The sequence below is a fragment of the Nerophis ophidion genome, linkage group LG05 (assembly GCF_033978795.1).
Source record: "Nerophis ophidion isolate RoL-2023_Sa linkage group LG05, RoL_Noph_v1.0, whole genome shotgun sequence".
Taxonomy (NCBI): Eukaryota; Metazoa; Chordata; class Actinopteri; order Syngnathiformes; family Syngnathidae; genus Nerophis; species Nerophis ophidion.
The window spans coordinates 64,728,107-64,754,289 of NC_084615.1; the positions used below are offsets into that span (position 1 = coordinate 64,728,107).

General features: G+C 41.0%; 1 protein-coding gene across 1 annotated transcript in view; it reads left to right on the forward strand.

Moving 5' to 3' along the window:
* The window catches only part of LOC133553507 (endothelin receptor type B-like), a 31,537-nt gene extending 6,194 nt beyond the window's left edge, over window positions 1-25,343 (forward strand). The window contains exons 2-8 of the mRNA XM_061901778.1: window positions 2,909-3,436; window positions 12,600-12,712; window positions 12,792-12,996; window positions 19,078-19,227; window positions 19,294-19,427; window positions 19,536-19,644; window positions 23,618-25,343. Of these exons, the coding sequence (XP_061757762.1) occupies window positions 3,050-3,436; window positions 12,600-12,712; window positions 12,792-12,996; window positions 19,078-19,227; window positions 19,294-19,427; window positions 19,536-19,644; window positions 23,618-23,758 (1,239 nt within the window). The 5' untranslated portion in view covers window positions 2,909-3,049 and the 3' untranslated portion in view covers window positions 23,759-25,343. The remainder of the gene's footprint in view (window positions 1-2,908; window positions 3,437-12,599; window positions 12,713-12,791; window positions 12,997-19,077; window positions 19,228-19,293; window positions 19,428-19,535; window positions 19,645-23,617) is intronic.
* Window positions 25,344-26,183: the final 840 nt, after the last annotated feature.

Here is a 26,183-nt window from a genome sequence, read left to right on the forward strand (position 1 = left end):
GCTCCCGAAAATCTCCCGGGGCAACCATTCTGCTTTAGCGTCCTCTACAACCTTTCGCGATGTCCGATTTTCCTCTATACAAACGGCGTGTCGGCGCATTCACATTTATGTGGCTTTTGGATTTTCATAAGTGAATGCAAGGCATACTTGGTCAACAGCCATACAGGTCACACAGAGGGTAACCGTATAAACAACTTTAACACTGTTACAAACAAGCACCACACTGTGAACCCACACCAAACAAAAATGACAAACACATTTCGGGAAAACATCCTCACCGTAACACAACACAACAGATACCCACAAACCCTTGCAGCACTAACTCTTCCGGGATCTACAATATACACCCCTGCTACTACCAAACCCCGGGCACCTCAATCCCCCCCCCCATCTCCCAAATTCGAAGGTCTCAAGGCTTGCAAGCATGGATGAGTCGGGTGTGTCTTGACTGGCTCCGCCGAACCCCTGAGGCCGACTCACCGAACCCCTGGGGTTCGATCGAACCCAGGTTAAGAACCACTGCCCTAGTGTGTGAATGTGAGTGTGAATGTTGTCTATCCGTCTATCTTGTCCAGGGTGTACCCCGCCTTCCGCCCGATTGTAGCTGAGATAGGCACCAGCGCCCCCCGCGGCCCCAAAGGGAATAAGCGGTAGAAATGGATGGATGGGCATTTAAAAACATGCTGATTATGATGACTGTTATATCTTGTTACACTTCTGAGTATCATTTAAAAGTATAAACTTTGCACGTCGCTGCAATACCGACAAATTAGACGGATGGCAGTAGTTTTAGTGGATGGCCAGAGCCGTGAATAGAGAGAGAATAACAAAGTCGGTTTCAGAGTTGGTCCCAAACATGACGCCCTGTTGCCACGTGAGGGTCTTTTGACCAAACATTCAGGAGATCGTCTGCCCATACCCAAAAGCCCCTCACGTGACTACAGGCCACCATGTTTGTGACCAACCCTGAAGCCGAGTTGGCCATAGTGTCTCTACACACCGCTCTGCAGATGGTTACCGTGTGCCATGAAGCTGAGTTTGTTGTTCCGCCCTAAAATGCGTTTATACTCCAAGTACTGTACTTATTAGACCCGAGCTGTTTAATAGGAACATGCATCTTAGTTGTGGTTTTCATTACCAAATTTAAAGGTGTTGTAAATGCCATGTAAAATCGCTAATGCTAATCAGTAGTATGTCTACGGCAAATCAAATCCATCTATCCAATCTACCGACTCAGTGGCCTAGTGGTTAGAGTCTCTGTCCTGAGATCAGTAGGTTGTGAGTTCAAAACCCGGCTGAGTCATACCAAAGACTATAAAATGGGACCTATTACTTCCACCAAAAATTATTCCCAGGCACGGTCACTGCGGCTGCCCACTGTTCCCCTCACCTCCCAAGGGGATGGGTCAAATGCAGAGGACAAATTTCACCACACCTAGTGTGTGTGTGACAATCATTGGTACTTTATCTTTAACTAAAGTGCATTTTTAAAAGTAAAGCTTTACAGCATGTCTCCCTTTCAAAGGCAAAACCTAGTAACTCACTTCTAGCTGATTTTCAGAAAACAAAGGAACACCAATCTATCTTGATGCTGTCTTACAAAGATCTACAAAGTCATCAAACGTATAGATGTTTTCTTGAGCTCTCATTTTCTTGCCGATTGAGCCATGGATTGAATCTGCTCTCATGAACGTGTGCCCTTTCTCCAGATATTTTATCACAATCTCGGGTGGGCCCCATTCTGCGTTTGCACAATGGGCAAGAGCCGTGTACAGCGTCCAGTTTTTATTTCGACCTCCACAGTTAAACTACCCAAAAGAGTATGCAAGGGGAAGAATCAAGAACAATACATTTAATGAAGGTGCTTGCAACGTCCCGGGCCAATCTTCCAAATATCCCCTCGTGCCATAATATCACATAATCAGGTTGACCGTCGGCCCCCATTCGTGCAAATGTCTCATTAAGGATAATAAGGCGACTGACAAAGAAGCTCCGATTGGTCCCTTGAGATACTAGGTTTTTCTGTTGTAACTACGCGGTTACGTGGTAGTTGCTAGGTCCTGCCATGCGCGTAACAGCTTACTTACGGAACAAATTACAATATCGCACACACTATTGTAAAGCATATCACCTAGGAACCCCAAAATTATTATCAGCTCAGTTTTGACCAAAATTGAGTTACTGGGTTTTGCCTTTGGACGGGAGATGTTAGAACACACTTGCTTTGTCGGCATGGAATATTGTAACATTACATAGAGGCAGTCCAATTGAGTGAGTGCTCTGAGTGCTTGTTTACTCGCCAAGTGTCAAGTCTGCAACCGGAAATGACGTCACATGCATCAAAGCTATGAAAAATATGGCACCGTTTGATTTTTACGTGAGTTGATACCCGGTGGGACTGACAGAATTCCATCAATATCTATAACAAGTTTAAAATAAAAAATTAAAATTATTTTGAACCTATTGCATTCCCCAGGACATGGTTAGAGACCATTCTGCTTGCTTTTAGGAAATTTTGCCCAATGTGTGTTTGTCGTGCTGTCATTTTTGTCATTGCGGTTAATATTCTTTTTCGTAGGAGCCAAGATTGCCATAAAATATTTACCTATCAGCCACCTAGGCTGTGCGGGCTGTGATCATACTAAAAATGAAGTCAAGTAGAGGGCCACAAGTTTGAGACCCCTTTGTTTAGAGCTAGAAACGTGTATAGAAAAGGGATGGATGGACAATTATAATGCATCATTTATTATCAATAGGCGTTGATAACAATTTAAGCGGCATTAAAGATAAGGTAAATGTTCCCTGCATAGCTTTCAACTCTGCATGCCTGTCCAAAAACTCACTTTCTAAACTCAAACAGCTGGTTTCCTGCCTGTCCCGATAAATGATTTGTCCATTTTCTCCGCAGGACACATTGGAACAAGGATCCACACCGCCAGGCCCAAAGCAAAAAAGGAAAATGTGTGTGTGTGAGTGTGTGCGTTAGGACTGCTGTGTGCCTTTGACTGAGGAAACGCCTCCTTCTGAAAGAACCTGCCTGGCTTGTACAATGAAGGCCGTCGCTCTGCTCTGTTTCCTGATGGTCGTGGCGGTCGGGGCCTCTCGGTTTATCCGGGACTCCCCGAGTGTGCCTGAAACTTTTGATGATTCCAACACTAATGCGTCCATTCAGCGCCTACCCCCGCAGGCGGATCGGCCGAGGGACTCCTTCCCCCCCATGTGCATGAAGCCCACGGAAATTAAGCACGCCTTCAAGTATGTGAACACTATTGTGTCCTGCTTGATCTTTGTGGTTGGAATCATTGGCAACTCCGCACTGCTGAGGATCATATACAAGAACAAGTGCATGAGGAATGGACCCAACGTCCTGATTGGGAGCCTGGCACTGGGGGACCTACTTTATATCGTCATCGCAATCCCCATCAATGTGTATAAGGTAAATGGTCTTCCTTTCCACTGTTTCCTTTGTGGTTTTGTAAGGCTCGTGTTCACCTGGAGATAGCTGAGGGGGTGACAAACTTACAGTTTAAACCAGGGGTTTAAACCAGGGGTGTCATTTTAGCTCATGGAGGAAAAGAAATCTCCAAATGGACCGGACTGGTAAAATCACGTCATGATAACTTAAAAATAAATCAAAATCAGAATCAGACATACTTTATTAATCCCCGAGGGGAAATTAAAATTTTCAGCACAATCCCATTCAAGATCAGACAAACATTACAGGGAGACAGAACAGGATCGCTGATGGGTCTGCCAACTTCCGGCGCCCCTTACAAAAAAGGTGAGATACAGGTAAAAAAGTAGGGGGGAATGGGAGAAAAAAAAATAAACGATTAAAATAAAATAAAATAAACGGTCTAAGCCCCCCCCCCCCAGGGGAACCGAAAGCAATGGATGTGGAGCGGGTTTAACATGATACTGTGAAAGTTCAATCCATAGTGGATCCAACACAACCGTGAGAGTCCAGTCCAAAGTGGATCCAACACAGTAGAGAGAGTCCCGTCCACAGTGGAGCCAACAGGAAACCATCCCAAGCGGAGGCGGATCAGCAGCGCAGAGATGTCCCCAGCCGATTCACAGGCGAGCGGTCCATCCTGGGTCCCGACTCTGGACAGCCAGTACTTCATCCATGGCCACCGGACCAGACCCCCTCCACAAGGGAGAGTGGGACAGAGGAGAAAAAGTAAAGAAACGGCAGATCAACTGGTCTAAAAAGGGAGTCTATTTACAATAAAACTTGTGAATTCGGACTCATTTCATGAATCACACATGAAGTCAGGAGGGGATACATGTTATTTCAACATATTTATGTGCGCCCAGTAAATGCGTCCCCAGTCCTCTTTCTTAACCGGGCACATAGCTCCGCCCCCTCTGAAGTCATGCGCTCTCCTGCGGTACGAGATACAAATATTTGCTATTGCGACATCCAGTGGACACATTTAGAAGAGAAGTGTCTTTCATTCAAAAATTTCAGCTAATTTTTAGACACCCATGCTTTAGACGCACTCATCATGGGAATAAATGTCATCAATCATTCATTGACTCCCTGATTTTGGGCACTTAATGATTTATTTGAACTGTTCTTACTTTACACACCCTGTTTCCATATGAGTTGGGAAATTGTGTTAGATGTAAATATAAACTGAATACAATGATTTACAAATCATTTTCAACCCATATTCAGTTGAATATGCTACAAAGACAACATATTTGATGTTCAAACTGATAAACTTTCTTTTTTTTGAAAATAATCATTGACTTTAGAATTTGATGCCAGCAACAAGTGACAAAGAAGTTGGGAAGGGTGGCAATAAATACTGATAAAGTTGTGGAATGCTCATCAAACACTTATTTGGAACATCCCACAGGTATGCAGGCTAATTGGGAACAAGTGGGTGCCATGATTTGGTATAAAAACAGCTTCCCAGAAAATGGGGCGAGGTATACCTTTTTGTCCACAACTGTGTGAGCAAATAGTCAAACAGTTTAAGAACAATGTTTCTCAAAGTGCAATTGCAAGACATTTAGGGATTTCAACATCTACGGTCCATAATATCATCAAAAGGTTCAGGGAATCTGGAGAAATCACTCTACGTAAGCGGCATGGCCAGAAACCAACATTGAATGACCGTGACTTTCCATCCCTCAGACGGCACTGTATCAAAAACTGACGTCAGTCTCTAAAGGATATCACCACATGGGCTCAGGAACACTACAGAAAACCACTGTCACTAAATACAGTCCATCGCTACATCTGTAAGTGCAAGTTAAAGCTCTACTATGCAAAGCAAAAGCTATTCATCAACATCCAGAAACGCCGCCGGCTTCTCTGGGCCCGAGATCATCTAAAATGGACTGATGCAAAGTGGAAAAGTGTTCTGTGGTCTGACGAGTCCACATTTCAAATTGTTTTTGGAAATATTCAACATAGTGTCATCCGGACCAAAGGGGAAGCGAACCATCCAGACTGTTATCGACGCAAAGTTCAAAAGCCAGCATCTGTGATCGTATGGGGGTGTATTAGTGCCCAAGGCATGGGTAACTTACACATCTGTGAGGGCACCATTATTGTTAAAAGGTACATACAGGTTTTGGAACAACATATGCGGCCATCTAAGCGCCGTCTTTTTCATGGACGCCCCTGCTTATTTCAGCAAGACAATGCTGAGCCATATTCAGCACGTGTTACAACAGCGTGGCTTCGTAAAAAATGAGTGCGGGTACTTTCATGGCCCACCTGCAGTCCACACCTGTCTCCCATCGAAAATGTGTGGCGCATTATGAAGCGTAAAATACGACAGCAGAGACCCTGGACTGTTGAACGACTAAAACTCTACATACAACAAGAATGGGAAAAAATTCCACTTTCAAAGCTTCAACAGTTAGTTTCCTCAGTTCCCAAACGTTTATTGAGTGTTGTTAAAAGAAAAGGTGATTTAACACAATGGTGAACATGCCCTTTCCCAACTACTTTGGCACTTGAATTCTAAGTTAATTATTATTTGAAAAAATAAAAAGTTTTTGAGTTTGAACATCAAATATATTGTCTTTGTAGTGCATTCAACTGAATATGGGTTGAAAAGAATTTGCAAATCATTGTATTCCGTTTATATTTACATCTAAAAGAATTTCCCAACTCATATGGAAACGGGGTTTGTAGATTGGAATGAATATACAGTACCTCAACATACATGCCTAATAGAATATAATTTTGTAGAATGCATTACCATCGACTACAGTAGTTTTATAAAATAATGTCAAAATAATGAACAGCATTTACCTCGGAGTGGATCTCCTTGCGGATGTTTCTCCGTCAAACACACCATCAGCAGCTTGTCCATATTTTAATTGTCCGCCATTTAGACATTGTTTCAACATCTGACTCATTCCGCTTTAGTATTTTGCAAACTAGCAATGATACGCTCCAGTTGCTTTGCCAAGTCGACTGCCATGTTTTGGATGATTTTATTTCTTGAATTCAATGATTATCATCCACTTCTTCTCTGCACTGTCCATAACGCTTACTTTCTTCCTTCCCAGGATTGGAAAAAAAAAAATGTATCGATCTCTAGCTAAAAGTTCATGCTAGCGAGTGAGACCAGATATTTTAGGCGGTTCTTTTAGGGTTCACTCTGTTATTTGCTACCAATTAATTGATTAATAGCGGCTAGGCTTGTATCTTAGATGTTTGCTTGCATAACAATTAGCCAAAAGACAGCTCTTTCCTCAAAAAACTCTTAAGTCGGGGCACTTTTAAGTTTATTTACAACAGTACAACATGTATTTTCAATGATTGGATCAATTGGTTGAATTAGTTTGAATTTATCTAAACTTCATCCTATTTACACATAGAATACATTCTACCTACTGATCCAAATACAATATTACCATTACATACACCCCCACTGAGTGATTTAATGTGCCTTAGCAAGTTTTACCTCTACCAGATGTATTTTGTAGCCATGTACAAGCTTCAGGCATAATTCAGGATGACTATTTGAGCTCTCGTATTTGGTTTATTTTTACTGGTGGATTTCCTGGCATGGATCCAGCATAGTCCACATAGAAAACTCACACCCAGCGGGACGTCGGTGACAATGATGACTATGAGAACCATGGAGAGGACCACAAATGTGGGCAAACCCCCCCAGGGGACTGAAAGCAATGGATGTCGAGCGGATCTAAAATGATACTGTGAAAGTTCAATCCATAGTGGATCCAACACAGCCGTGAGAGTTCAGTTCAAAGCAGATACAAGACAGCAGCGAGAGTCCCATCCACAAGAAACTATCCCAAGCGGAGTCGAATCAGCAGCGTAGAGATGTCCCCAACCGATACACAAGCGAGCGGTCCATCCTGGGTCCCGACTTTGGACAGCCAGTACTTCATCCATGGCCATCGGACCGGACCCCCTCCACAAGGGAGGGGGGGACAGAGGAGAAAAAGAAGAGAAGGGGCAGATCAACTGGTCTAAAAAGGAGGTCTATTTAAAGGCTAGAGCATACAAATTAGTTTCAAGGTGAGACTTAAATGCTTCTACTGAGGTAGCATCTCGAACTGTTACCGGGAGGGCATTCCAGAGTACTGAAGCCCGAACGGAAAACGCTCTATAGCCCGCAGACTTTTTTGGGGGCTTTAGGAATCACTAATCAGCATCAAAAGTTGCGAACTTTATCATCGATGTTCTTTACTAAATCCTTTCAGCAAAAATATAGCAATATCGCGAAATGATCAAGTATGACACATAGAATGGACCTGCTTTCCCCGTTAAAATAAGAAAATCTAATTTCAGTAGGCCTTTAACGCACCCTATAATCCGCTGCACTTTATAAATCGGTGAACCCTATGGTCGGAAAAATATGGTATTCTTGTGCCATGTATTAAGAATGTTAATTTATGGATATTAATCAGAAAATGCTGTTATTAAAGTTCATAAATGCTATTAAAAACTCTGTAATGATGTATTTTACAAACAAAAAGTTCTACACTGTATCCCATGCTTGTGCTGCAGCACACATCTCATTGTGCAAAATGTGAATGTTATGAGGTGAACAAAATGTGATCTCTGAAAGGCGTACATGTCTAAAATATTTCCACAGCAGGACCCCAACCCAGACATCAAGCTCATGAAAAACAATATTTGGCATTTTCATTGTCAGTGGGCCAAATCATTTCTATTAGAAAATAACATCTTGGAAATGAGTGCTCTTATTTGATTGTTGTAGTAAAACATTTAACTTATGACAGCTGTGGAACAGGTGTGATGCCGGTGTGGCGACACGTCTGATTTGCTCAGACACATGAAAAATTAGAAGGAACGTTGATGTTCACTGTCAAAAAATACATTCCAATCCATTGATAGACACTATATTATTATCTTGATTTATGTTTGCAGGTGTCTCAATTGAAGGGATCAGAATAGATTTGATAGCTTTTTGGAAGTTTCTTCCATCGTTTTATTATATGTGGTGTACACGGCATCCAAAGTGCAATGCAACGTTTCACTTTCCTGGGGCGCTGAATTTATTGCAGCCTCAGAGGCGCATAAGACCAAAAGCAAATGGAGTCGATGGAGAATACATGGAAGGCCATATTTGACAGGGTAACACCCACATTAATGTTTGCTCCACTTAAAATGTCTTATAAGGTTATTTTCCTAATCGAGGGGGAGAATGCTGCACAGCCAGAATCCATGCAGTTGTGCACCTGTTTTCACTTTAGTACATGGGACAATAAGGACAAACTTAATCAGGTATTCAAGCTCATGATTTGTGATTGGAAAGTAACGTCTGATAGGAAGTGACATTTACAGCTCAATAGGACCTTTTGAGGGTTATAACTAAATGTTATATCAATCAATGTTTATTTATATAGCCCTAAACCACAAGTGCCTCAAAAGGCTGCACAAACCACAACGACATCCTCGGTAGGGCCCACATAAGGGCAAGGAAAAACTCACCCCAGTGGGACGGCGACAATGATGACTAAGAGAAACCTTGGAGAGGACCGCATATGTGGGCAAACCCCCTCAGGGGACCGAAAGCAATGGATGTCGAGCAGATCTAACATGATACTGTGAAAGTCCAATCCATAGCGGATCTAACTTAACCGTGAGAATCGAGTCCAAAGTGGATCCAATATAGTAGCGAGAGTCCCGTCCAAAGTGGAGCCAGCAGGAAACCATCCCAAGCGGAGGCGGATCAGCAGCGCAGAGATGTCCCCAACCGACGCACAAGCGAGCGGTCCATCCTGGGTCCTGACTCTGGACAGCCAGTACTTCATCCATGGCCACCGGACCGGACCCCCTTCACAAGAGAGAGTGGGACATAGAAGAAATTGAAAAGAAACAGCAGATCAACTGGTCTAAAAAGGGAGACTATTTAAAGGCTAGAGTATATAAATGAGTTTTAAGATGAGACTTAAATGCTTCTACTGAGGTAGCATTTCGAACTGTTACCGGGAGGGCATTCCAGAGTACTGGAGCCCGAATGGAAAACGCTCCATAGCCCGCAGACATTTTTGGGGCTCTGGGAATCACTAATAGGCCGGAGCCCTTTGAACGCAGATTTCTTTCCGGGACATATGGTACAATACAATCGGCAAGATAGGCTGGAGCTAGACCGTGTAGTATTTTATATGGTCGGAAAGGATTCAAACCCAACAATGTGGGCAATGAGAAAGTCAGCTGTTTGAACATGTATTTGAAGTAGACAATTTAATGTGATGTTGGCCAGTTTACTTTCACGTTTAACAGTTTTGGAATTTTTATACTAACAATGCGGTATATTGATTGACAGCTATTACACTGATGAAGCGTTAGCACTCCTTTTAAAGGCCTCTTCAAAATTGTATTCCTTTCCCTCAAGACGCCGGGCTCACTTTTATTAAAATGTACTATCCATGTTGAATTCATCTTGCCTGTACAATGCATGCACTTTACCAGGAATGGCTTGACACGTTATATTGGTGGTGGCGGTTTATTTACGATTGCACTCTGAATGCAGTTGTATTAGGAAGAAGTGAAAACAGTTGTTTTGAATGAACGTTTTTTTTTTTTTTTTTCACAAAACATTATGGTAATGTATTAAAAATGAAAAACTACAAAAATCACATGTACATAAGTATTCATAGAATTTGATCAATACTTTGCTGATGCCTCTTTTGGCAGCAATGACAGCCTCAAGTATTTTTTAACACTTATCTTTGGGCAGTTTCGCCCATTCCTCTTTGGGCATTACTCTATGCAACACCTCTCAAGCTCCATCATGTTTGATGGCAAGCATTAGTCTATATTCAGGATGTCTCTGTACACGAATGCTTTCATCGTTCCCTCGACCATGACTAGTCTCTCAAGTCCTGCCACTGAAAAACATCCCCACATCATGATGCTGCCACCACCATGCTTCGCTGTAGTTTCCTCTAATCATGATGCATGGCAGAGTTCAATCTGTGTCTCATCTGGCCAGATAATTTGTTTCTAATGGTCTGAGAGTCTTTAATGTGAATTTTGGCAAACTTTTTACCGAAAAATGGCTTCCATCTGGCCACAACACCTTACAGGCTTGATTGGTGGATTTCCTGTAGAGATGGTTGTCCTTGTCGACGGAGGAATGCCGTAGCTCTGTCAGAGTGGCCATCGGATTCTTGGTCACCTCCCTGACTAGACTAAGATGAATGCGCTCATTTACAGAGACATCCTGGATGAAAACCAAAGCTTTCAATCCAACCCTGACGTACCTTGAGTGGTGCTGCAAACAGGAAAGGGTGAAACTGCCCAAGCATAGGTGTGCCAAGATTGTGGCTTCATATACAAAAATACTTTAGGCTGTAATTGCTGCCAAATGTTGGTCGGTCGGTCAGTCGGTTGGTTTCAGTTTATTTCGAACATCTATACAAAACAATAACAATGCCATACATCACATATTACCAGTTCTTTCATCATCATCATCAATCTTTATTGCAGACGTTAAAATCCATTAAACATATAAAAAAACACAATACAAAACATTAAAAACAAAACAAAACAAAACACTAAAACATTAAAAAACAAAAAAATAAAAAGAAACATAAAGCCCAAATGTCAGTTTCTAACATACAAAGATGTGTGCCAATGGTCCCACAGTCCAGATGAGTATCTAACAGAACTGCAGCCAGGGTTCGTTAACACAGTGATTATGTCATTCTCAGACTCAGATGCCCTACACATAAACTTATACATAAGGTTGCATAGCAACGCTGAGAAAGTCGGCACCCCAACACTAACAAACATCTGGCTTGCACTGGAGCTTGTTGGAATTCCCAGGAGAAGCCTCATACAATCATTATAAGCAACCTGCAGCTTCTGAAAGCTTTTCTGCTTAAACTTTACCCACAGGGGGGCAGTATACAAAGGAGTGCAATAGGCTCTGAATAAGTTGATCTTTACATCATTTGTAAAATAATAAAATGTCTTGCTCAGCATGTTGGCTTGGGCATACAGCATACGCCGCTGTCTGTATAGGTCATCATCATCACCCAATAGATCAGTTATGATGTGCCCCAGATACTTAGTTTTATGACACACACTCAGCACCTGTCCTGACAGATAGAATGAAGGAAAAGAGAGATCCTTGTCTTTTCTAGTTCTACATATCATGATGACACTCTTCTTTGCATTATATTCCACATCATATATTAAACCATAATCTGTACATATATTCAGCAGCTGTTGAAAGCCAGCACTGCTAGGAGACAGGATGGCTAAATCATCCGCATACATCAGATGATTAACCACAGTATTACCAAGTACACATCCTGTTCTACAGGTATTGCAGCGTGTCCGAAAAGGAGTGAACGAAGCAGAGCTTCTAAGGGTGCACCAACAAAGTATTGAACAAACCCTGTGAATTTGATTGTTTTTTAATTTTATTTCTAATACATTTTCAGAATTAAAAAAAATAAAATCTTAACATGCTTTTTGTGGGTATTGTGTGTAGAATTTTGAGGGGGAAAAATATGTATTCCAATTTGAAATAATGAAGTAAAGTGAATTAGATTTATATAGCGCTTTTCTCTAGTGACTCAAAGCACTTTTACATGGTAAAACCCAATATATAAGTTACATTTAAACCAGTGTGGGTGGCACTGGGAGCAGGCGGGTAAAGCGTCTTGCCCAAGGACACAACGGCTGTGACTGGGATGGCGGAAGCGGGGATCGAACCTGGAACCCTCAAGTTGCTGGCACGGCCACTCTACCAATCGAGCTATACCGCCCCCAATAAGTCCGTAACGTAACGTAAATGTGGAAAACGTGAAGCATTATGAAGCACTGTGATAGTTATCTGTCAGCGCGTGTTAAAAAGGACAATTAGAGTTGAAAAGTTGGGAGTTCTTTCTTCCTACTTTTGAGACACTGCCCAATGCCGAACTAATTTGATCAGCCCCTGGAAGTAGGACATTATCCATTTTATGAGAAAATATTTATAGTTCATAGTTTTGGCCTCTGAAGGGGAAAAAGACACAATGTGACCGTTAATTGAACTCCAAATGGTTTTTCCATGTGCTGATTACAACACTCTATAACCACAAACTGGACTGTCTTTCTTTGTTTTTATCCTCAGCTAATAGCAAAAGATTGGCCCTTCGGGGTGTATCTCTGCAAGATGATGCCCTTCATCCAAAAAGCTTCAGTGGGTATCACTGTCCTCAGTCTATGTGCGCTGAGTATTGACCGGTGCGTATATGTTCCTCATCCTCCAAGTTATTTGACGTACTGCTCAAAGCAGGAAATATCATGTGTTTTGCTTGCACAGCTATCATGCAGTGACGTCATGGAGCAGGGTGAAGGGAATGGGCATCCCTGTGTGGAAAGCGGTGGAGGTGGCGCTGATTTGGTTGATCGCTGTGCTGTTGGCAGTCCCCGAGGCCCTGGCGTTCGACATGTTGGAGATGCCGTACAGAGGCAACAAACTGCGCGTGTGCCTGCTGCATCCGGAACAAAGCTCCAACTTCATAAAGGTAGGCACGGCCACAAGCAAGGACAACATAATATATAAAAACCCAAAACCAGCAAAGTTGGCACGTTGTGTAAATCGCACATAAAAACTGAAAATAATTATTTGCACATACTTTTTAACCTATATTTAATTGAATAGACTGTAAAGACAAGATACTTAAAGGGGAACATTATCACCAGACCTACGTAAGCGCCAATATGTACCTTGATGGTGCAGAAAAAAGACCATCTATTTTTTGAACCGATTTCCAAACTCTAGATGGGTGAATTTTGGCGAATTAAACGCCTTTCTGTTTATCGCGCTGGAGGCGATGACGTCAGAATGTGACGTCGCCGAGGTAATACAGCCGCCATTTTCATTTTCAACACATTACAAACACCGGGTCTCAGCTCTGTTATTTTCCGTTTTTTGGACTATTTTTTGGAACCTTGGAGACATCATGCCTCGACAGTGTGTTGTCGGAGGGTGTAACAACACTAACAGGGAGGGATTCAAGTTGCACCACTGGCCCGAAGATGCGAAAGTGTTTGCCGCCAGACCCCCATTGAATGTGCTGGAGTGTTTCCACATTTACCGGTGATGCTAAGGCAGACATGGCACAGAGATGTATGGATAACCTGCAGATGCATTTGCAACGATAGTCAACGAAATCACAAAGATGAGTTTTGTTGATGTTGACTGCCAGCTAATCGATGCTAACATGCTACACTAATCTATGGTAACATGCTATTTACCGGCAGTGCTAAAGCAGACATGGCACAGAGATGTATGGATAACCTGCAGATGCATTTGCAACTATATTACGTTTCTTTCCACCCACATTTAATGCGAAAAAAAACACTTACCAATCAACGGATTTAAGTTGCTCCAGTGTCACAAGATGCGAAAGTCCTGATCGTTTGGTCCGCACATTTTACCGGCAATGCTAACGTAGTTATTCGGCCATGCTATGGCTATGAATAGCGTCAATAGCTATTCGCTCAATAGCTTCAGTTTCTTCTTCAATACTTTCATACTCCAACCATCCATTTCAATACATGCGTAATCTGTTCAATTGCTTAAGTCGCTGAAATCCAAGTTTGAATCCGATATATCTTGCTGTGGTATTCCCATTGTTTGTTTACATTGGCAGCACTGTGTGACGTCACAGGGAAATGGCCAGTGTCTTCACAGAGAGCGAAAATAAGGCACTTTAAAGCTTTATTCAGGGATATTCCGAGACCTGTAAAATTTTGAAAAAAACTTCAAAAAATACAACAAGCCACTGGGAACTGATTTTTATTGTTTTTAACCCTTTTGAAATTGTGATAATGTTCCCCTGTAATGGCCTACTGAAATGAGATTTTCTAATTCAAACGGGGATAGCAGGTCCATTCCATTCTATGTCATACTTGATCATTTCGCGATATTGCCATATTTTTGCTGAAAGGATTTAGTAGACAACATCCACGATAAAGTTTGCAACTTTTGGTCGCTAATAAAAAAGCCTTGCCTGTACCGGAAGTCGCAGACGATGACGTCACCCGTGTGAGGGCTCCTCACATCTTCACATTGTTTATAATGGGAGCCTCCAACAAAAAGACAGAGAAAATGTCAATTCCCCCAATAATTTGAGCGAGGATGAAATATTTGTGGCTGAGGATATTGATAGCTAAAGACTAGAAAAAAAATAAAATAACATAAAACATAAAGTTTTTTAAAAAAGGCGATTGCATTGTGAGCGATCCAGATGTTTTTAGACACATTTACTAGGATCATTCTGGGAAATCCCTTATCTTTCTATTGTGTTGCTAGTGTTTTAGTGAGATTATATCGATAAAGTTCGCAACTTTTGGTCGCTAATAAAAAAGCCTTGCCTTTACCGGAAGTCGCAGACAATGACGTCACCCGTGTGAGGGCTCCTCACATCTTCACATTGTTTATAATGGGAGCCTCCAACAAAAATACTGAGAAAACGTCAATTTCCCCAATAATTTGAGAGACGATGAAAGATTTGTGGCTGAGGATATTGTTAGCGAAAGACTAGAAAAACAATAAAAATAAATAAAAAATAAAGTTTAAAAAAAAAGGCGATTGCATTGGGAGCGATTCAGATGTTTTTAGACACATTTACTAGGATCATCCTGGGAAATCCCTCATCTTTCTATTGTGTTGCTAGTGTTTTAGTGAGATTATATAGTACCTGATAGTCGGAGGGGTGTGTCCACGGGTGTCTTGACGCCAGTCTCTGAGGGAATTAGTCACGGCAGCAGCAGCATGACAGAAGTTCCGCTGATCTCTGGTAAGAGGCTACTATGTATCACAATTTTCTCACCGAAACCTGCGGGATCCATGTTCCCTTGACCGCTCTGCTCCATAGTAAAGCTTCACCTCCGGGAATTTTAAACAAGGAAACACCGTGTGTTGGTGTGGCTAAAGGCTAAAGCTTCCCACTTCCATCTTTCTACTTTGACTTCTCCATTATTAATTGAACAGATTGCAAAAGATTCAGCAACACAGATGTCTAAAATACTGTGTAATTGCGCGATGAGAAGAGACGACCTTTAGCCGCTACTGGTGCTGCGCTAATATGTCCCCTCCAACTCGAGACGTCACACGCACGCGTCATCATACGCGTCATCAATCTGCGACGTTTTCAACAAGAAACTCCGCGGGAAATTTAAAATTGTAATTTAGTAAACTAAACCGGCCGTATTGGCATGTGTTGCAATGTTAATATTTCATCATTGATATATAAAATATATAGACTGCGTGGTCGGTAGTAGTGGGTTTCAGTAGGTCTTTAACATTCAAAATGGAAAACTTTGTTATTTTTTTTGTAAATATTAGCTCATATGATGCCTGCAACATGTTTCAAAAATGCTGGCACAAGTGGCAAAAAAGACTGAGAAAGTTGAGGAATGCTCATCAAACACTTATTTGTAACATCCCACAGGTGAACAGGCTAATTGGGAACAGGTGGGTGCCATGATAGGGTATAAAAGCAGCTTCCATGAAATGCTCAATCATTCACAAACAAGGATGGGGCGAGGGTCACCACTTTGTGAACAATTGTAGAACAGTTTAAAAACAACATTTTTCAACAAGCTATTGCCAGCAATTTAGGGATTTCACTATCAACGGTCCGTAATATCATTAAAAAGTGACATCAGTGTGTAAAAGATATCACCACATGGGCTCAGGAACAATTCATAAAACCACTGTCAGTAACTACAGTTTGTCGCTACATCTGTAAGTGCAAGTTAAAACTCTACTATGCAAAGTTAAAGCCATTTAGCAACAACACCCAGAAACGCCAAAACACATTTCCATCCATCACTTTTCTACTGCTTGTCCCTTTAAAAATAAACAATTACATGGATAAATGAAATTAACAATTACTAACACATTTTATTGAAGACTATTGTTGGCAAAGACGATGATGAGTGGACGATGAGTGAGGAGTGGTGTGGAGAGCTTTTCTACGAGTTCTTTCTTAAATTCAATAGTATTTCTAAACTTTTTTTTATCAAAGTACTGAGACTCGCAACTTTCTTTGGCACCATTGTGGTTGATTTTGCAGTGGTACTTAGGCCGTATAATAACTGAGACATCAAATTAAAATCGGAGTAATGCAAATCCTACAAAAAGTAGCCGTTAAAAAATCCAGGCGCTACTGTATGACTGATTTTTTTCAGTAGAACTGCTCCTTTGTTAACATGCGTGCAAACAGATTGAGTGTGGTTTCTGAGTGTGAATGTTGTTTGTCTATGTGTTTCCTTTGATTGACAGCCAAACTGGGCGTACCACAACTTTGACTGGTGAAAAGTCAATCAGAGGTTCCATATAGAGCCAAACAACCATTCACATCCTCGATGGGAGGAAAGAATAAACACTGAATGTATTTGCAGTATATTGCACACTGGGAGCCTGATGTATGAAAGGTTTGCCTGTATTCAAACATAATAGAATTACTAAACGTGTGCAAAGTGGATTGGGTCTGTCAAGTGAGCAGAATAAGGCGTGGAATCCATTTTGTGTCTCTGTTTTCATTAATATGTGAAATGCATGCTGGTTAACCAAACACCCACAATGCTTGGAGGAGAGAATACAATACATTAAACAGCATGCAGAGTGTGATTTATCAACATTCATCATTTCGGCAGCACTATGTTGCACTTTATTTAGCACGTTTGAAAAGGAAGCGCAAACTGATACAGTTACGCACACGGCTGTGAGAGACGAGTGCCTGCGCTGCAAAGACACACATTTGTGTACATTTTAACATATTTTGACAGTCAGGAATTAAACATATAAGACATATTGTCTATTCAGCAATATCCTCTTATAATTTCGTAGCTGCTAGATGATTTAAGGTGCTGATTAAAACAAATTCAATTGATGGATTTTGGTGTCATTGAATATATTTTTGATGATGTTTCTTTTTTCACATTGAATATATATTACTAAAATATATACTATATAATACAAACTTCTCGAAGTATGCATTTTTGCATCTTGAGCAGTGGTTAAAAAAATAGTGGTGTCAATGCAGATGCACTCCACGACTTATTTTTAAAAAAACATCAAAAATGGTGGATGTCACCTGCATATTTGAAAACATTCCAAAACACAACAGGTATGAGCATAATAACATGAAAGTGCAGCAAATGAGATGTCTCTGTGGTGATTCCCCTTTTAGTACACGCAAACGCCTCATTTAAAAAAAGGCGTACTGTGTGCTATGAGGGGCTGTTAGGGACATTATTCAGAAGTATCTCTTATACACACTACTTAAATGCTCTCACATTAAAAAACTGAAACACTCTTCTACACACTACTGAAACACTCTTCTACACACTACTGAAACACTCTTATACACACATTCCTAAAAAGGCTCCCACAAAAACAAATGAAATGTTTTTCTCTCACACACACTACTGAAACGCTCTTATACACAGTCGTGTGTGTGAGAGAAAAAACATTTCAGTTGTTTATGTGATAGCGTTTCAATAGTGTGTAATTAGAGTGTTTCAGTTGTGTGCATGAGAGTGTTTCAGTAGTGTGTGAGAGAAAAACATTTCAGTTGTTTATGTGAGAGCATTTCAATAGTGTGTGTAAGAGTGTTTCAGTTGTGTGCATGAGAGTGTTTCAGTAGTATGTGTGAGGGAAAAACATGTCAGTTGTTTATTTGGAGTATTTTAGTAGTATTTATAAGAGTGTTTCAGTAGTGTGTATGAGAGTGTTTCAGTAGTGTGCGTGAGAGAAAAACATTTCAGTTGTTTATGTGAGAGCATTTCAGTTGTGTATGACAGTGCTTCAGTAGTGTGTGTGAGGGAAAAACATTTCAGTTGTTTAAGTAGGACCATTCCAGTAGTGTTTATAAGAGTGTTTTGGTAATGTGTGTGAGAGAAAAACATTTCAGTTGTTTATGTGAGCGCATTTCAGTAGTGTGTGTGAGAGAAAAATATTTCTGTTGTTTATGTGAGAGCATTTCAATAGTGTGTATAAGAGTGTTTCAGTTGTGTGTATGACAGTGTTTCAGTAGTGTGTGTGAGGGAAAAACATTACAGTTGGTTTATGTTGGAGCATTTCAGTAGTGTTTATGACAGTGTTTCAGTCGTGTGTATGAGAGTGTTTCAGTAGTGTGCGTGAGAGAAAAACATTTCAGTTGTTTATGTGAGAGCATTTCAGTAGTGTGTATAAGAGTGTTTCAGTAGTGTGTATAAGAGTGTTTCAATAGTATGAGTGAGAGAAAAACATTTGTTTATATGAGAGCATTTCAGTAGTGTGTATAAGAGTGTTGCAATAGTGTGAGTGAGAGAAAACATTTGTTTATGTGAGAGCATTTCAGTAGTGTGTATAAGAGTGTTTCAGTAGTGTGTATAAGAGTGTTGCAATAGTGTGAGTGAGAGAAAAACATTTGTTTATGAGAGAGCATTTCAGTAGTGTGTATAAGAGGTAATTCTGAATAATGTCCCTAACAGCCTCTCATAGTGTGCACCCACTCACTGTACATGTATTTTTAGATTGCACACGCTGTCTAGCACAAGGTATTTAGATCTGAGTAAATCAGACCCAGAGTGTGTTTGCATCTCCCCAGTTCTACCAGGACGTGAAAGACTGGTGGTTGTTTGGCTTCTACTTCTGCCTGCCGCTCGCTTGCACAGGAATCTTTTACACTCTCATGTCCTGCGAGATGCTGAGTCGCAAGAAAGGCATGCGGGTGGCACTAAACGACCACATGAAACAGGTATGAATACACACATCATGGCGTTTTAAGACTAAAGGCTTGAGCTTAATGTTTGTCTTTGTCTAGAGGAGGGAAGTCGCAAAGACAGTGTTCTGCCTGGTGCTGATTTTCGCTCTGTGCTGGTTGCCACTTCACCTCAGTCGCATTCTCAAGAAAACAGTTTATGACCAAAATGACCCCAACCGCTGCGAACTCCTCAGGTAGGCACGCACCGTCACAAATAGGCTGGGAAAGTCACGGCGGCCCATTGTTCTCTGCCTCGTGGCTTCCTGGCAAACTGACCATAAGCGTTCTCCTTTCCCTTCCAGCTTCCTTTTAGTGATGGATTACATTGGCATCAACATGGCTTCACTAAACTCCTGCATTAACCCGATCGCCCTCTACTTTGTCAGCCAGAAGTTCAAAAACTGCTTCCAGGTAAGAACGCAACGACATTGCGGTCTGAATATGAACACAGGGGTAATGTCAAATACCAGCTGAAAGGTGACGGTTAATATTTTTGATTGGTGAGAAGAAGCATATCGTTAATATTTAAATGACACACTAAATGACAAACCTGCTCAGTGGCCTTGTGGTTAGAGTGTTCACCCTGAGATTGGTCGGTTGTGAGTTCAAACCCGCCTGAGTCATACCAAAGACTATAAAAATTGGACCCATTACCTCCCTGCTTGGCACTCAGCATCAAGGGTTGGAATTGGGGGTTAAATCACCAAAATGATTCCCGGCCGCGGCCACCGCTGCTGCTCACTGCTCCCCTCACCTCCCAGGGTGTATATATATACATATATATATATATATATATATATACATATATATATATATATATATATATATATATATATACACACACACACACATATATACAGGTGCTGGTCATATTATTAGAATATCATGAAACAGTTGATTTATTTCATTAATTCCATTTAGAAAGTCAAACTTGTAGAATGTATACATTCATTCCAAACAGACTGATACATTTCAAGTGTTTTTTGCCAAAAAAGGAGATGATTATAGCAGACAACCAATGAAAACCCTAAATTCAACTTCTCAGAAAATTCGAATATGGTGAAAAGGTCAGATATTGAAGACACCTGGTGCCACACTCCAATTAGCTAACTAACTCAAAACACCTGGAAAAGCCTTTAAATGGTCTCTCGTTTTGATTCTGTATGACACACAATCATGGGGAAGACTGCTGACTTGACAACTGTCCAAAAGATGACCATTGATACTTTAAAGAAGGAGGGCAAGACACAAAAGGTAATTGCCAAAGAGGTTGGATGTTCCCAGAGCTCTGTGTCCAAGCACATTAATAGAGAGGCGAAGGGAAGACAACGATGTGGTAGAAAAAAGTGTACAAGCAAGAGGGATAACCGCGCCCTGGAGAGGATTGTCAAACAAAACCAATTCAAAAATGTGGGGGGGATCCACAAAGAGCGGACTGCAGCTGGAGTCAGTGCTTCAAGAACCACCACGCACCAACGTATGCAAGATATGGGCTTCAGCTATCGTATTCCTTGTGTAAAGCCACTCTTGAATAAGAGACAACGTCAAAAGCGTCTCGCCTGGGCTCAAGACAAAAAGTACTGGACTGCTGCTGAGTGGTCCAAAGTTATGTTTTCAGATGAAAGTAAATGTTGTATCTCCTTTGGAAATCAAGGTCCCAGAGTCTGGAGGAAGACAGGAGAGGCACAAAATCCACGTTGCCTGAAGTCCAGTGTCAAATTTCCACAATCGGTAATGGTCTGGGGTGCATGTCATCTGCTGGTGTTGGTCCACTGTGTTTCCTGAGGTCTAGGGTCAATGCAGCAGTCTACCAGGAAGTTTTAGAACACTTTATGCTGCCTGCCGCGGACCAATTTTATGGAGGTGAAGATTTCATTTTCCAACATGACTTGGCACCTGCACACAGTGCCAAATCTACCAGTACCTGGTTTAAAGACCATGGTATCCCTGTTCTTGATTGGCCTGCAAACTCACCTGACCTTAAACCCCAGAGAAAACCTATGGGGTACTGTGAAGCGGAAGATGCGAGATGCCAGACCCAACAATGCTGAAGAGCTGAAGGCCACTATTAAAGCAACCTGGGCTCTCATAACACCTGAGGAGTGCAACAGACTGGTGGACTCCATGCCACGCCGTATTGCTGCAGCAATTCAGGCAAAAGGAGCTGCAACTAAGTATTGATTGCCATACATGCTGAAACTTGTTCATACTTTTCAGTTGGCCCGAGTTTCTAAAAAATATTTTTTGGTACTAGTCGTAACTAATATTCAAATTTTCTGAGGTATTGAATTTGGGATTTTCAGTAATTGTCAGTACTAATCATCAAAATTTAAAGAAATAAACATTTCAAATATATCACTATGTGTTTAATGAATTGATATAATATGTAAGTTTCACATTCTGAATATAATTACTGAAATAAATCAACTTTTTTATGATATTCTAATAATATGACCAGCAACTGTACATATATATAGTTGAGTTTATACCAAAAAGTTATATTTTGGTTTCATCTGACCACATGACATTCTCCCAATCCTCTGCCGTATCATCCATGTATCCATTTCGGTATAACCTCAACTCGTCGTGTTTGGAGGAAGAAGAATACTGAGTTGCATCCCAAGAACACCATACCTACTGTGAAGCAAGGGGGTGGAAACATCATGCTTTTGGCTGTTTTTCTGCTAAGGGGACAGGACGATTGATCCGTGTTAAGGAAAGAATGGGGCCATGTATCGTGAGATTTTGAGCCAAAACCTCCTTCCATCAGTGAGAGCTTTGAATGGTTGACCAAATACTTATTTTCCACCATAATTTACAAATAAATTCTTTAAAATTCCTACAATGTGAATTCCTGGATTTTTCTTTCACATTCTGTCTCTCACAGTTGAAGTGTACCTATGATGAAAATTAAAGACTTCTGACATCATTTTAAGTGAGAGAACATGCACAATCGGTGGCTGACTAAATACTTTTTCAACCCCACTGTATATACTTTTTTTTTTTGTTTATATCCTCAGAAAAACTAATGTCAAAACGACATCAATAGCATGCATCTGGTAGCAGTAATGACGCCTGTTGTTTTGTTGTCAATATTCTCTTTATACACAACTCTACCCCTAGTGGTATGTGGGTTGCATCCAGTGGTATGCCGCAAAATCACTTAATTTATTTATCTATTTATTTGACAGGGACATTGTAACAATTAAACATTGTTACCTCCAGGTAACCGATGTCAAAGTACATAGGACTTCTAGCCACAGGCTAATTTGCAAACCTTGTCCCTGGTTAGGCTTTTTTCTTTTAAAAATGAGAAAAGTGTAAAACACATACAAAAGGATTACCATATTTCCTTGAATTGCCGCAAGGCATATAGTATGCGCCTGCCTTGAATTACTGCCAGGTCAAACTCGCTTCCCAAAATAATTAGCGCATGCTTAGTATTACCGCCTGGTCAAACTCGTGACGTCACGATTGACATTTCCTCTGTCATCATTTTCAAAATGGCTGATTCCAATACCAGTAATTTGAAATCGTATAAAGGGAAGAAGATTCAGAGCTATTCACTAGGATTTAAGGTCCAAGCTTACATCCCACTCAAATTTTTACTGCATACCTTTGGTAAGTGCCGGAGTGAGAAGAGGTTTCCAAATAATTTGCGCATGCTTACTTTTACCGCATGCCTTTGGTAAGTGCAGGAGCGAGAAGAGGTTTTAAATTAATTAGTGCCCCGGTGGCAATTCAAGGAAATACGGTAAGACAAGTACAAAAATAAAAACAAATTGAAAATAATTGGCCCTATTTGTCCATACCACATCCAGTTCTAGTGCTCACATTTCAGATTTTCCTTAAGCCACTTTTTCAGCTTTGTGGACAAAAGTTTAATGTTTGACTGTGACTTTTACTTAAATCAAAAGTACAGCGTTTTATTTCCCTTTTTTTCAAACAGTGTAAATGTTCAACATGTGTGTCATGTTACAGAGGCCAAAAATTGTACTTCTACATATTAAGCAAAACTTCTGCCTCGTATTTAATGAATACTTCGCCCTATCAGAAGAATTATTTTTAAATCATAATTTCTCAATGATCCAACAATAGGACGAAAAGAAGATCTAAAAGGAATAATAATAATGTGTGCATTGCACAGAGATAGGAATAATAATCATTTGTATTGTATAGAGAAAGGAATAATAATAATAATAATGATAATATTAATAATATTAATGTGTTTCAAGTGTGGTCGTTGAAGGGAGTTTTTTTCTGAAGTGGTACTTGGAAAAAAAAAAAACTTTGACAACTACTGGACTAAGCGCAGGTAGAAGAATTAAAAAGATACAAGCAATCCAAAAAAAAAAAGTGATTACAAACCATTTTGTTCTTGCAGTCTTGCCTGTGCTGTTGGTGCTACGGAACATCCCCATTGGATGATCGAGGGTCCGGGTCAGGATGGAAGGGCTCCTGCCACGGCAACGGACTGGATCGCTCCAACTCCCGTTCTAGTCAGAAATACACAAGCTCCTCATAAACACGCCCACCCTTATTCAGCACTTCATTTAATCCCCGAAAAAAAAAACAAAAAAAAACATGTTTCCAATCAGCACCAGTGGAGCTGGAGCTGGGACCGGACTGAAGGACACGAAATGGTCAGGCCAAACAATGAAATCACAGGACTGTACCTGCAGAATGAAGTCACCAAGGCAAACTGCATTCTACAGAGGCGAAAATGCATCCCGTCACATGCAAATCACATATAACATAATAGAGTATCTAGCCTTTGTGTTTCTATACATAATAGCGCTGCAGCTTCAATACCTCAGAGAAAATATCGTCCTGATTTATATGAACGCAATCAGCAGGACATCTGGCACTTGAGCACAGACTCACTGCCTTGGCAACATCTTACCAAAGAAAATGGGGAGTTGGAACGTCAGACGTTACGCTGCTTACAGTCAAAGTGAAGGACAACTGTTGTTGAAGATATTGATGGAAACTCCCCTCCACGCGCTGTAGGAGGCTCGAGTTCCAAATAAGTACAAAAATAATGATCTCATGACCACATGACAGTGTCTACGTATGTCACAAGTCCAGAATCATTTTCTTCACTTGACATCACGACTTTGCTGTCAAAGCTAATGTGTGAAAGGTTATTTTTGCTAAACCTCTTCATCCAGCATATTTTTATACATTAGTATTTCTGTTGAATATAGTGCGTCTACTGGAAGTTTAGGATCTCCTGGATATTTATAGGAGAAGTATACGTTTCATAATGTGAAAGATAATATCTTAAAGATGTAGCAAGATCTTCCTGTAACATACACCTGTTTTTTAAACCTATATAATGCAGAAAGATGCAAATGAGAGGTCTACTGATTAACGACAGTGTGTCCAACTCAAAGTGTTCAAAATATGATTAATCATATTTGCAGTTTGTACTGGAATGTGACTGGCAGGTTTGACCCACAGTGCAACTTGTTGCATATCCATAACCACATTCGGAGAAAACTGCATATTACATGTGCTTGCCTTTTTTTGAAAAAAGTTGTAGAATCAAAGAGTTAATCATCTTTTTAGGATAAACGGTGGCTGCTTTTCAAAGTGGAGAAATCTGGGGCGAGGGTTTCCAACATTCAGTGTATTTGTTTTTTTTATATAAATTGTACTTTACATAAGAGATCCTCACTCAAACAGTGCAGCCGTTGTCTAAATGTATTCTTATGGTAATTCAATCAAATAGAGGCAGAGTGTCCTAATTAAAGAGTTATACAATTAGCGAATGTTGACTCAAATTTTTTTTTTTCCCTTCGGTGGGCTATTCAAAACTTATTTTGACTTACAAGCTTTATTTTATTTCGTTGCTGAGCAAATGCATTTCGCGCCCATTTGCTACAGTAATTGATCCTGCTGGAGCCGCTCAGCTGATCATGCAGAAAGTGACTCAGCAACTCAATTTTATGGCAAATCCATCCACCAGACCACATGGTCCACACCGCTTTGTCTTGCGAGGGAGAGAGAAATACAAAGCCGAGGTTCAATGCAATGTCAATACTTATCAGCATTTCGATTGTATGTATTTATAAACAATATGCAGTAATAAATATTATTTTATATCATCTTTGTGGTTTGAGTTTCTGTCTGCCGGTATAAAGTTGTTTGTGGTGCATTTGGTCACAAGATAGAATTGTCACACCGCGGTGTGGGGAAGTCTTGTTTGTTTTTCTGTCTTGTGATCTACGTGTTTTATTTTGAAAAGCTACCCTCTTGTTTCAGATCACGGGTCCTTCTTCTTGTGTCACCAGTCTGACGTCATCCCTGATTCCTGATTGTTTCCACCTGTTTCCCATCATTTCCACATCCTATTTAGGCTCACTTCTCTGTTTGTCCTTTGCCAGATTGTCTCGTTAATCGTGCCTTCAAGCGTCCATGTCCATGTCCAAGTCCAAGTCCTTGATTCCCTCCTTGCCTTGCTCCTGTTTTCCTGGTTCTCCTTTTTTGATCAAAGCAGTTTTTTGCTGTAAATTTGAGTTTACTCTTTCCTCCTTCGAGCGCCCTTAGTTTTCCTTCGTCGACCTAATTGGTGAGTTTTTCCATCCATCCATCTTCTTTCGCTCTTTCGAGGTCGGGTCACGGGGGCAACAGCCTAAGCAGTAAACCCAGACTTCCCTCTCCCCAGCCACTTCGTCTAGCTCTTCCCGGGGGATCCCGAGGCGTTCCCAGGCCAGCCGGGAGACATAGTCTTCCCAACGTGTCCTGGGTCTTCCCCGTGGCCTCCTACCGGTTGGACGTGCCCTAAACACCTCCCTAGGGAGGCGTTCGGGTGGCATCCTGACCAGATGCCCGAACCACCTCATCTGGCTCCTCTCGATGTGGAGGAGCAGCGGCTTTACTTTGAGTTCCCTCCGGATGGCAGAGCTTCTCACCTTATCTCCCACTGGATGTGAATTCTCCCTGCC